This window comes from Cuculus canorus, chromosome 15 (assembly GCF_017976375.1).
Source record: "Cuculus canorus isolate bCucCan1 chromosome 15, bCucCan1.pri, whole genome shotgun sequence".
Taxonomy (NCBI): Eukaryota; Metazoa; Chordata; class Aves; order Cuculiformes; family Cuculidae; genus Cuculus; species Cuculus canorus.
The window spans coordinates 12,599,158-12,612,731 of NC_071415.1; the positions used below are offsets into that span (position 1 = coordinate 12,599,158).

The 13,574-nt window shown below is 45.9% G+C and overlaps 1 protein-coding gene across 1 annotated transcript in view; it reads left to right on the forward strand.

Annotated features, from left to right (window-relative positions):
- MAD1L1 (mitotic arrest deficient 1 like 1) overlaps nt 1-13,574 on the forward strand; it is a 366,287-nt gene that overhangs the window by 235,346 nt on the left and 117,367 nt on the right. The window contains exon 16 of the mRNA XM_054081023.1: nt 4,660-4,867. Within this exon, the coding sequence (XP_053936998.1) occupies nt 4,660-4,867 (208 nt within the window). The remainder of the gene's footprint in view (nt 1-4,659; nt 4,868-13,574) is intronic.

Genomic DNA, 13,574 nt, shown 5'->3' on the forward strand with positions numbered 1-13,574 from the left:
TGCATGAACCAGGGACAGGGTGGCTTTCCAGCAAAAGGACTGTCTGTAGGTCGTGAATTGATTGCATCCACCGAATGTCTCATATTTGTGTTTAAAGACACCATGAGCTTAAGTGGGCTTGGTCAATTCTCACGTTCAGTCCAAGTTTCCAAACCCGAAGCACACTTTTCATGCTTCTTGGAGAAACCACGGATGCATTGCCATTTGTTGAGAGATGCTTTTTAACTCTGCTAAGCGATGCCTCCTTGCATGTGTTGGTTCAGCACAGAAGCAGCATCTGGAGCTGCTTCTGGGCCGTTGTTGTGGGAGTCCCGGCTCCTGCTCAAAGAGCATGGCCATCCCTTCTGTACTATGCCTTTCAAATGAAGCCGCTGTTTGGTCTTCCTCATCAGTGGCCTAGATTAGATTAGATTAGATTAGATTAGAAATTATTTTCTGAATGGGGAAATCTGTTTTACGTCTTCTCTCCCAGCACCCAAACACTGTTTTCCAGGCTTCTGTTTCAGAGCTGAAAGGACGAAATTCTGATCAGTAAGATTAATTTATTATGTGGGGAAGAGCAGCTGACAGAGAAAACCAGCAATTTATGCTTTGCAGTGCTAAAGGGATTCCAGGAGAAGGCTGTTTGCTTTCTTTGGTTTCTGGTTTCTTACCAGTATTAGGATTTAATTTCTTGCAAATGCTAGTGAGACTTTAATGCTGCTTTGCTGTCTATTATATTTAGCAGTTTCCAGCCATGACTCTTCCTGGAGCCAACCTAAGTCACTCCCAACCTTCAGAAAATTGGGAAAAACATTCCAAACGATTCAAGTAGCAATACCATTGTGGCTGCCTGGTATTGCATACGCATAAGACTGATTCTGTTAATCAGAAATCAGCTCTGTTGGCGCCGTCTCCATGGAAAGCTTCCTGTGTTTATTTGAAAATCCATAGGATGTCAGTAAATTTCCTGGAAGCTTTATTAATGCTGTGCTTGGTGCAGGAGGAAGATCATCTCTGGAGACATGTTTTCTTTGCATTTCTGCTATGGTGCTACTAAAGAGCCTCAAACCGGACACTGTCTTTAGGTGGTAGTTTCTTGTGGGGTTCTGGCAGCCTGGGATCTCTGTCCCACTTGATTTCTTTAGGCTTTACTATAATATAAACCAGCAGCACTAATATTTTAGCTGTAGGGAGAAATGCGCTGGTTTGATGTGTGCTGTGTAGAATAAAGAGAAAGCTACTGCCCCTAGCCCAAAAATGTGAACAGCATAGCAAATATGTTAGTGATCGCTCAGAAATGTTAAATGAGATGGATTCTGCAACAGCTTTCGTATCAGAGTGGGTTTAAAGGCATTTGCCAATCTCAGCGTTGCTTCAGACTAACGTGCTCAGGACCACTGGTGGGCCCCAAAAATAAGGCTGAAATCTTTGTATGGACTTTGAGAGCGTGATTTTTCATGAGGGCATGTTATAAAAGGAAAGAATAAATGGACTGAAAGAGCTATAAGAACCAAAGCACTGCAGCTTCATGGCAGGGCTTTATAGAAAGGCCAGAAAGATGTTTTAAAAGAGTAAAAAACCTGCAAAGTGAACAGATGAGTGCAGCGTGTGGGATAAGCGGTCCCAGAGGGATGGTAGCAGCAGTCTCCAGTTTTCCTCCACACTAAGATCCTTCTGCTGTCTTGTGCCTTTGTGTGAACGTCTGCAGCAATGGTGCAGTATGAAAGCACAGGAGATCTCTGTGCTGTGCACTGGAGCCAGCGTGGTGGTGTCCGCCAGGGCGAGGAGGCGTGATCTCTGCCTGACCTTGGCACTGCAGCTGGCGAGGGAGACGCGGCCAGAGCTGCCCTTCATGGCTTATCAGCAACACCGCGGTACCGGGCTGCCGGGGGAGAAGCAGGCTCTGCAGCTCTGACTTGGAGGGCATCCTCTTGGCCAGGCAGCATAAACCCCGTTGCAAACTTAGGGGCTCAATCTCTTCCCTTGAAAGGCAAACGTGAGAGTGAGGAGTGTCCTCACCTGTCTGAAAGAGTCCTGAAATGCGTGGAAAGTTAGATAGCTGGGTATGGAAACAGGTTTGTAAATGCCAGCGTGTTGCTGGGGAGAATATAGCTAATAAGCTGATGTTACAGGTGTTATAGCTGTCTTCATGCTCCCTCTGTTTGACATCTCCAAGATGCTACGTATGATCCCAGTCCATCAGTTGCCTTTTAAGTTTTCCCTGGCCGAAGCTGTTAGTGGGATTATTTCTTCTCTTAGTCCTCATGGCCTGTCTGTCAGTTCCAAGCTGTTTGTCTTGACCTCCCAGTGGAAATGGGGTCACAAAGCCCCATTGCTGTGGGGCTGCAGGACAGTGTTGCCCCCCAAGATGTCCCTATAGGCTTTTTGAGCACCGTGAGGCCTGGGCAGTATAAGAACACGCATCACTTGCCCCATACATGACTGACGCTGGAAGACAACGTGCTCTGAATATGGGGAATGCAGACAGCTAGGAAGGATACGCATGGTTTCAGTGTCTAAGTTTCCCCAGTTCTCTGGAGTGAGCTCCTTGTACCCGGACAGCCATCGAGGGGATCCCCTGTCCTCCTGTGGTAGGAAGTTCCTCCAAACGCCTCTTGGCCTGGGGCGTACAGATACAATCTCCCTTTGGTTTTAACTTGTACTTAACTGTGAAGTAGCTTAACTGTGAAATAGTGACTGTCTTCTACCCAGTTAGACAGATGTGGTTAAACTGAATTCTCATGAGGAGCACCATGTTGGTTTCTCGGAATAGTTATGAAAAACAGCCACCCACCCACCCACTCCCCTTTTATTGTGTGGGTAATGCAGCAGTGAGAACATCTGCTTGTTTCCAGGTACATTGATGCTTTCCATGCCAGTCACATTGGAATTCAGCGTTTTCAGCTGTGTAGTTTTAAATTATGTTTCTGGTGGTAGATGCAAGAAGGCATTAACCTCGTATTCACCAGCACATAGACCCCATGTTCTTGACCAAATCCACTTTTGGACTTTACTCCATGTATTCTCCCATTTGTAAACTGTGTTTTTCCCCTTTGCCTACATAACTGCTGTGTCCTTCCAGCCTCGGCTTTGGCTGTTTCTTCTCCGCAGTGGGGTCTATCTGCCTGGCATGGCCCTGGGAGACAGCCTTGAGGATTGCAGGGGAGCCGTGAGCACCGCAGCCCCTGCGCGTTGCTGCCTGCACTGCTCAGACCCTGACAGTGCTTGCAGGCAGCCACGTCTCTGCGAGTGAAGGCACCTCTTCCAGCTGCCTTCTGCCCAGCTAATGCCTTGAAAGTAAGGTTTTAAAGGAGAGTTTCAGTATGGTTCCCGCAAGAGGGCAGTGGAACAGCTGTGAGATGTATCAAGCATCACATGTGACTATAGAAAGTGCCCAGGTGGCCCTTACCCGTGGTCTGTACAGCCCAGAAGAACATCTCTGACCATAGTGATGGAAGATGTTCTTTTGAGAGAGCCCAGAAACTTGGCCGTGCTCCCCAGCACTCTCCCAGCAAACAGAGATGCTGGAGGGTACACCCCTGTCCTCCTGTGTCGGGGTCCAGTTATGGAGGTCTTGTCCCTGAATTTGTCAAATCCAGTTTTGAACCACTGCTGCCATGCGCTGGGGTGGTGAGTTTCGACAGTTCACTCCCTGCTGCGGGCAGAGGTGATTTACAGCATGAGGATGGAGTATTATCAAAAACGGTGTTTGGGAACAGGATCTTCTGGGATCTCTTACCTGCAATACTCAGCAATTTGGGTGAAGTCACTCAATCTCTACTCTGCTTTGCATTAAAAACCCCCACGTATAGTTCTAGCACATCTTTAATGAATATGAAATGATAAAATTGGAATAATATCTACCTCATGCTGCTCTTGAGGGTTAATTAATGTTTACAAAATCACTTTAGGTCTTGAGATTTAATTGAAGGAAAAATATTACCATATAGAATGTCTTTTTTCTGCAGGCAGTGCTATAGGGTTTCAGCTGGGCAGCACGCCCTGGAAGCAGCATTAGCACATGCTTTACTACTTTTATGTTAGTGAGCTTCCTGTAGTCGATAGGAAAATTTTCTCTTTGAAATCACAAATGTAACATCAGTGTTTTTGTCTCACTTTGAAAGAATATTAATTTGCTGTCTTAGGACTTGACTGACTATTTAAACTCCTACAACGGTAACTCCCTTCTGAGGAAAAAAATGTATATAATGAGTTATCTATTCACTTGCTTAGGATGAGCTCATGGCTCCACCGGTGGAGTCATGGACATTGTTGGCTCATATGAGTGATAAACTAGGTTAGTAGAGTCCTGCTGTAATTGAAGGGTGTATCTCTGTGTTTGTTAAATCTCCTGATAGCAGGGGATTATAAAATACAGCTATAAAACTTCATTTCTGGAGTTAAATTTAACAGTGGAGGTGTCAGCCAGGCAATGAGCTCTGTTGAGGAGGTTGCTTGGGGAGGCTGTCTATTTTTTCGAAAGAGAGAGTAGCAATAGAAGGAGAAACAATACTGGGTTTGGGTGACCTGAGCTGTTGGAATAAAATGTCATTGCTGCCTAAGTGTCCCTTTTTCTGCTGTAAAATTTTTCATCTTCACCCAAAGAGTGGTACAGGTTGGGTGGACTTCGAGGTTGAGTCAGTTACTCAATTTGCTTCTGTTCTTTCTGCCACACAGGGTGACTATGACCCCAGCAGAACCAAAGTTCTTCATTTCAGCATGAACCCAGCGAGCTTGGCCAAGCAGCAGCGCAAGGAAGAGCAGCAGCAGCTCCAGGAAGAGTGTGAAAGGCTGAGGGAGCTGGTGAGGGTGCTCGAAGGAGGTGGCTCCGTCCCTGCGAATTTGGAAGGAGTTGGGAGTTTTCAGTCACCACAAGAAATTGCAGGTAGGCTGCTGGCTTCTGGTCATGAAGATGCACTTATTCATCCCTACTGCCGGGAGGATCTGACTGCAGAAGCAGATGCAGACGTTGCAGACAGTCTGCTTGATGGAACAGTTATAAGGAAAATGTAAAAAGCTGGGTTGATGCAGGTGAGAGTGAACGTGTGGAGACAATCCTATGGTAGTTTGGTACAGAGGGTAGGTGGTAAGGATAAATAATATTCATCCATATCATTTTCTGATGATAAACGAAATACCGATACAACAGCCTTCATAGGCTGGTGCTGCCGATGGAGTAAAAGGAATTATTTCCTTCCTTTCAGAGCTGTTTTAGCCCTTGAGGTAGTACAGACAGCAGGAAATAACTTTCATAGCTGCAGGGAAGCAAGTGGTTGAAATCTTCTCAGACCTGGCTTAAAACAAATTAATATTGTTTATCAGTGTATATGTGGCCCATTAATCACAGCTATGTTCAATACTCCATGAAAATAGAGTACATCTTTCACCCAGCTAAATACATTTCACAGAATCTGTGGCTGCCCTCCAGTACAGTCTGTCTTCCCTTCACATACCTGAATGAGACTTTTTAGTACAGGAACCCTGAAGTCAACACCTCCAGACGTGCTCTCAGACTCTGTAAATTAAGGTAAGGATATCAATAAAACGTGACCCGTCACCTACAGCTGTGCGAGGGGCCCGGATAGCGTTGAGTTGTGCTGCAGAGCCCGAGAGATCTTCCTGCTGTAACTCTCCTGCATGTATCTTGCCCTCAAAAAAATTTTGATGGAGAAGAGAAAAATAAAAGAGGGTTGAAGGCCCGTGTGGAGCCGACCTGTTGTGCCTCAGCAGCAAGTATGTGGTGAGCGTCCAGAGGTCAGGATCCTCCCTTGGACGGGGCAGAGCTTTCCTCAAAAGCCATGTGTGCTGAAGACTTGAGGCCCACAAAATGGCAGAGCCCGGGTTTAAAGAAAATACACAGAAGAAAATATCTTTCACTCTTATGACACTAAAATCCTCTGAAAGTAGCTTGCTTGTTTTCCCATTGCTCAAACAATAGGGCTTTATTACAGCTAAGGATGTGTTTGTTCTGGCATCTTATAGTGGATTATGGTGCTATATAGCCTTAAAAATATGATGGTATGAAGTGTAGATGAGGTGGTTTATAAAGTGAAGAGCTGACTGGATGTTAGAGGTACAATGACAGCTTGTCACAGTTAGTGGATGCTCTCACAAATACATTAAATGCTTCCCGAACCTTTTTATAAGGAAGGCCGTTTGCCCGTAGGAGCTTCCAGTCTGAGCTCCAGTGAGACTCGAGCGGTTCTTGGGGATAGTTCTTGGGGATTTGAATTTGAAATGCGCTGGGTTTTAAATTACAGCAGATGCTGCTGCCCAGCACCCTTGCCTGTTGTTCTGCCCCTGAGTTGCCCGGCACGTCTAACGCCGCCGAGCCGCGCAGCTGACGGTGTGACGGGGGGCAGAGTGCCAGTCAGGGCAGCGGCAGGGAGGATGCAGAGGTGAGGTCAGCTCTGTGTCTCTGCCGCAGAGGAAGGAACCTCTGGGGTATCATCTCCAGTAATTAGACCGTTTCTTCTGGGGGAATGTGTTTCTCACTATGCCGCCTCTGATTTGTTATTCATAATTATTATTCTGCTGCCTTTCACGCCGTTGCTTTTAGCTGTTCATGAGGCCTTTCTGCGCTGGGATGTTACCAAGTTTGTCTTTAGCTTACAAGAGATGCATTTTTAAAGCTGTTTTCTCTTCTGCCTTTGATTCCAACAGGAAAACAAACAGCTTGCTGGATGTTCCCAGCCTCTCATATATAGGACTTTTTTCCCTTTTGCCCCAGTCCCATGCTACATCGTTCTGACTTCTGGTCACCTATTCAAATGTGAGAGAGCATCGGTTGTAGAGCCTAACAGGGAGGGTGGGAAATACTTCAGTGTCGTTTATCACAGTCACAGGAGAGCCCTTTGCTTTCTCAGAGTGCCTCTAAGTGCGTATGGAAGTGGCTCATGTAAACAGAACTGGAGAAAGAGCTGTAAGTGAAGGATGGAGGAGCCCTCTGTCTTTGAGACCAGAGCACGTGTGTAGTAAGCCAGGTTATATGAAAAGGTCTTGTCTTTTTTCTTGTCTTTCATGTACTTGTCTGCATCATTGTCATGCACAAGGAATGTTGGCATATGTAGTCCTAAGCCCTCCTTTCTGCTGCGTGAGCATTCAGCAATAAGGTCTGATAATGAAGACCTTCTGTGTGAGGATGTGCAAGAGATGATGAGGATGGCGTGACCCTGACTGCAAGGTTAGGAGGCGTATCTGAGCTGGCTTTGGAAGCTATATGAGTGCCAGGCTTGGCCTTTTTGCTGGGGCAGTGTGGGTGAGGGCACAGCTCCTCAAGAACGCTGTGCATCCATTTTTGCATTGAGTCGATCTTGCCTAAGCAGCCACAGTGTGGATGCAACAGCTGTTCCAGGAGTGGGTTCGCCTGGCCAGAAAACTTAGAATGTCTCTTTTTGGATAAGAAACAGAAGATCCAGCTTTCGCTGTTTTCTTAGGATCTCGACAGCTCTGCCCACAGGAATGGCTGCCATATGCCTTCCATTTTACTGTATTTTCAAGGTGTGAAGTGGGGAGCATGTGCCAGAAACTCCCTCTGCTTTGTTTGTCACTGTGCAATTGGCTGCCCTGGAGAGGGAGGTTTGTTGTGCAGAACGAGGGAGCAGGTTTCAGTGGGGTTTGTGAAACCGTTTCTGTACAAAAATAAGAAGAATTAGGATTTTTCTTGCACCCCTTTCTGTCAGCTGCAATAGCCGCATGTCTCTATCTGTCTCACTCGTGTGATACCTGAAAGAGGCAAATTCAGCTCCCTGAGCTTTTGAGGTGGGAACTCCCTTGTGTCAGAGTTGAAAGCTGAAAGATTTACATCAGATTTTAGCAATAATTGTTTTCCTGTGAGGTGGTGAGGCCCTGGCCCAGGTTGCCCAGAGAAGCTGTGGCTGCCCCATCCCTGGAGGTGTTCAAGGCCAGGTTGGATGAAGCTTTGAGCAGCCTGATCCGGTGGGAGGTGTCCCTGCTCACAGCAGGGTGGTTGGAACTGGATGGGCTTTAAGGTCCCTTCCAACCCAAACCATTCTTTGATTCTCTGAATGGGATGAAGGGGGACCAAGGGCAGAGTAGGAAAGATGTGGATTAAAGCCTGGAGGACAGTAAAGGTCATATATAAGTTTGCATTTTGCTTCTTGACAGATAGAGGTAAGATTTTTATCATCCTCTTTTGCCATACTCCCTGAATGCCTTATTGGCAGAGGTGAGGGATGCGGGTGGCCTCTAGCCAGTCAGGTTTGCTGTGTTCAGCAAGCTTATGTGATCTGCAACAGCTATGCTTGAGGTTCAAAGAATTGTAATTATCCCAACCAAAAACAGGCATTAAAGACAATGATGTTGATGGTTTTGATAATAATGTATTGGCCATTATTAGATTCGTTCATTGGACTGGAGTGCAGCACGTTTCTTCTGATCATGGTTCCGATTCCTGGATAGGTAATAAGGAAATTATTACTGTGGACGTTAAAGCTCATTAAATGTGACTCTATTAAAAATCAAGGTTATGCTGGACTTTAAATCTCTTTGAGCATAACCGCTGGAGGCTGCGGCACAACCTGGCACTTTGCCACGCAGTTCAGTGGTCCTTTCCTCTCATTTATGCCATAATAGTCTCTATTAAAATGGGTATCAGGGCTATTGCAAAGGAGAGGTTTGAGCAATGTGAACTATAACAACAGACCGTCCTTTTTCAAAGTATAAATTTGCATGCGGGGTTGTGCGGTGTTAATGGGGCAGAGCCGTGGCAGCCGCATTACGGGAACTGGCTGTAACTTTCTGGGTGGTTTGCTTCTCTCCCGGTGGCTGCCCGGGTCTGCGTTGTGTAAGAGGAGAGTGCACCAAGGTCAGGCTGCCAGCTGGGGGGAGGCTCGGAGCCCTCCTGTCTCTGAAACAGGGATGCAGATTGGAACAGCTTTGGGAAGGTGGCACAGGGCATCGCTGCCCAGACTTGGAATCTGTCCCAGGTCTGCATTTCTTTTTCCCACTCTCTTCACACCTTTCCCCCACACAAACCTTTTTGTATTGCAGGCTGCATCTTCTGCTTTTTCTTTCTTCCAGCTCCATAGCTTTTCCACTTTTTTTTTCCTGTTTCTCTCCAGGCTGTTTCTGTTTAGATCATAGATTCACAGAAGGGTTTGAGTTGGAAGGGACCTTAAAGATCATTCAGTTCCAATTCCCCTGCCACAGGCAGGGACATCTCCCACTGGATTAGGTTGCTCGGAGCCTCATCCAGCCTGGCCTAGATCTTCGTGTCTGATTCTTGTGGGCCTCTTGTTTTCTCTTTTCTGGTGCTGCTGGAGATGGAGTTCAGTGTTAGTCACAAGGAAAGAGGGAAATGGAAGCTAATGGGGAGCTGACAGAAGTAATGACTTGTGCATTGTAGCAAAGCATAGGTAGAAATGAGAAAGCTTCAGGTGCTGATTGTTTCCATTCGGGCTCTTATCTTAAAAGCGAAATGTTTGAAGGTAGGAATGGAATGACTCGTGGAAGCTGGGTCCTGACTAAAGAATGCGATAATGCAAATATTCCATGAGCTCTCCTGATTTATTGCTACCTTGAAGTTACAGTGGAGCATTCCCTTCTTTCATGCAGCCTCTCCCTGTGAGGAAAAGTTCTTTTAATATTCTTTCTGTCAAGAGACAGGCTGACAACCCTATCAGGGAAGAGAGCGGGGAAACCAATTCTGATTCCAACCATCTGTGGAGAGTTTTGGAAGTGAACTATTTTCCTGAACATAATCCCAACAAAAAGAAGAACTACTCATCCATCTCAGTGATCTCAAGGTCCTTTTTCTCTTGTTAGGGAAAAGTAGGAAAAGGGGGTCCTTGATGAAGGACAGAGGATGTCACTTTAAGGTAGGTTTTTGGCCCTATAAAACGACGTTATATCTGGTGTAGCAGGCGCTGTCTGCACTATCACTGCCATGTCAGGGCCTTGTAAAGAAGTAGTTAATTGGAATTGAATTGGATAATCAATTAGTATTAAAATAATATAATCTTGTTGAAGTGACAAGCCAGAGATGGTAGAATTTGTCACTGTCCCAGCATGCTCGTGCTTCTGATGAATGTGTTTCTGAGTACAGAAGGTGACAAAAAAAAAGGAGCAGATGGAATTTAAAAGTTGCCATTCTCTGTCCACAGTTGGCTGAGCTGTTGGTGCTTGGAAGCCTTGGTGCTTCCTGCCATCTGCGTATAGGAAATCCACACATGGCGAGGGCTGCACCTGCGAGTGAAACCTAAGTCTACCTGATGAAGGATTTTTCTGTGACCTTAGCTGTTGGTGGGTGTGTGCAGCGCCCATATCTCGCCTTGTGCTGATGGCTCCCAGCGTCTTGCTGGTCAGACAAGGTTGGACTGGGTGGATGCATAGAAGTCAGCTCTTCTTCGGTCGTATCATGCATTTTCTGTCTTCAAATGTTGAGGGACTTTTGATAAGAGGAGGATGTTAGTCTTTGCCTGCTTGTTTTTAGTGAAAGTATTTGCTTTCTCCGTATCCCAGTTTCTTCTGGAGTTTATAAAGAGCTTGTCTTTTCCTCTAGCGTTGTGCTGTGCTCTGATGAAGTTCTCTTTCACTCCAGAGACGGTAACATTTTCTTCATGGGAGAAGAAATCATTCCTACTGTTACTTCCATCAGAAATGTTGCATAGCTTTAATGGGCAAACCCCAAATGTTACGGAAAGTAGCACGCAGGACGAGTGTTATTAGCATCAGGCCTTGGGGGCTGTGTTGCCTGACCCGCTCAGAGCCTGCTTGCCTTCCCGTGCTGACGCTGCAGCTGAGGAGCGATGCCTCCTCGGGGTAATCCCTGCACCTCTCTGCTACTGATTCTCGTTATTGTTCTTATGGTGCTAGTTTCTCTACTGCAAGATATTTAGACCACTCTGGGACCTGAATGGTATATTAAGACTGGGAATAAGCTGGTAGTTTAAATAGAGCTCACTTTGATTTCCTTCCTTATCTTCTGTATCTCTTTGTCCCAGCCCAGCACTACGGATAACGAGGTGGGGCTGCTAAATGTACCTGATTTCCTAAAAGGCTGTAACCGTGCTGGGACCTTCTGCACTTCAGTATTGACGATGTTACAGTAGTTGGTGGGCAGAGCCTATAAAATCCTCTTACGTTACAATGGTGTCAGTAGATTCGGGCAGTCTAGCCACAAGGGAGAAATACCTTGAAGATTTTGTGTGTCCTGATTCAGCAACAGCATGGCCTTTGATGGTAAATGCGCTACACTACTGAAGTCAGCGCAGGCGCCTGTAAAGAACCAAGTTTCCTGGCTTGAATGAAAGCATAATACCTCAGGAGAGCTGAAAGAAACATTCCCAGGTTTAAAAAAAAGGAAAAAAAAAAAAAAAAAAAAAGCTGCTTTTATCATATATAGCATTTGTCATCCGGATAGATTCCCAAGTTTTTTTTGGAGATAACACAGATATGAAGTCATGCAGCACTGAATATATTGCAAACGGTGTTCCCTGCCTGTGGCAGCGTGCCATGAGTCTGTTAAACAACCAGAGGGACTTGCCCCCGAGCATGACACAATCTGTGTGCTGCGAACGGCCGGGACACGAGCAGGCAGACAGGGGTTGCTGACCGAACAAACCCCCAAGGATGCCTGAAGCCTGCAGCTTCTTGTGAAACTGTGAGGGGAGGTGCCAGTGAGGCTTTGCAAGGACTTTCAGACTCTGTCTGCTGTGCAGGGAGCCAGAGGTTTGTAATAAATCCTGTAGCGTGGTTCTCTTGTAGCTACAGAATGTGTAAAACTTGGTGTCAGTAAAGGTTACTGTCCAGGCTGTGTGTAGCCTTCACAAAGAGCTGCAGGATTTCTTCCTGGCCCATCTTTTCCCCCCAGTTCAGGTGTGAAATTCTGGAGGCCTCAGTATTTCTGCCTTTGTAAGAGGCAACCTGTGAACCTGCACAATGCCTCCAAACAGCTCCAGGGATTCCTACGAGGGCATTTTTTATGAGCATCTCCTCCTACCTTGCTAAGCTCTGCGTAGGAGTCGATTACAAAATATTTAATAGAAGCAGAAGACTTAGTCCAGAGAAAATAAAGTCACGTTACCAAGAAAGAAATAGTGAAATAAGTTGAGAGGGAGAAGGAAATGGAAAAGAAAATATAAAAGTGATTATGATGAAGAGAACTAAATTTAAAGACTGAACTATGAGAAAATCTACAATGGTTTTTTTAGCAATATGAGCAAGGAGGCTCCCAGGGGAAGGGTCTCCAGACTTGAAGATCTTACCTTGAATCTGGGTGTAATGGAAATTAATTGTACTGCAAGAAAATTCTGCTGGGGAGAAGGTTGCTTGTTTTCTAGGCAGATGTTTTTTCCTTACTCATGTAGGAAGGTCATCGTGTTGCATCTGAGAAGAAAGAGTTCACCTTTGCTGAGGTAGATGGGAAGGCTAGAGGTAGCTCATGTCATTACAGGAAGGCAGATAGCAAGGTTAGAGGTAACTTCCAAGACCAGAAAAATCACGAGAAAATTTGTAGAGAAGCCTGGGCTGGCAAGGAATATTCTTTCTCCTCCTGGATTACTCTATATATGGCTTTGGAGGAGAACCAGTCATGGAAACAATTTTAAGCTTGCTGACTAGGGTTTCTAGTTTCCAGTCCCTCAATAGCTGAGTGAAACGTCAAGCGACCATGAGGAAGAGTTGTTCTCACTTTCAGAAGTAGCCCCCAGAAGTAGCTGTGCTCCTTCCTTTATAACCAAATGAAGTTCAGAGCCTTTGCGAGAAGTCAATGAGCAGTGGAGAGACCCAAAACCTTTCTCTCCCATGTTTTAACTGCTTTCCACTCCAAGAATCCTGTAAAACACCATCAGATTTGTACCGTAAAAAGCCTGCCACATTGCGGATAGCGCCCTTTGTGGCCGTCCTTCTTCTACCTCCCTCTGGTTCTTCTATATCTCTCTGTGCTCGTGGTTTCTTTATCAACTGGAGACAAGCCAAGAGGCTGTTGAACTTTATGAGTCTTGGTAGACTTTGGCAGTTGTGTTTTCCTGCTTGGGTGTTTGAATCAAGCTCTTATTATTTGGTTGTTGCCTTCCTGGTGGCTATGTAGCTCTCAAGATGCTCGCACTAGATCTCTCCAGTTTCTCCTGAAGGGAAGGAAATGCAGTATTATCTGCAGCTGCCCTTTGGATCCCGCGGGATTGTGTTACGAGCTGCCTCTTACAGCAGTTTGCATCACAGAACATCTTTTGATTAGAACCGATGTGCCATAAGGCCTCTGGATGTACACAATTGAAAATGCTCTTTCATTCATCAGCAGGATTGAGAAGAAAGGTTTGTGCTGATGTCTCAAATTCAGGCTGACACGATTTCCCTGACATTAGAAAAAACAGCCTGCCAGCATGGTAGGGCGCTCCGGCAGGGGAGAGCCTCAGATCTCTGCTCTGCATCCTGTCGATGTATTGTTTCTTCTGGAAATTGAAGTGTGATGCCTTTGTGAGCAGTAGACAGTAGTGTAAATCTAGTCAGGAACTTTGCAAGGGGTGTTGAGATTCCCAGGGATGTCTTGAAAAGCCTTATGCTGGCAAGGTGAATGTCCCCTTGGCTGGAGTTGTTCATTAGATTCAGGAAAGATGACAGGAATGGGAAAA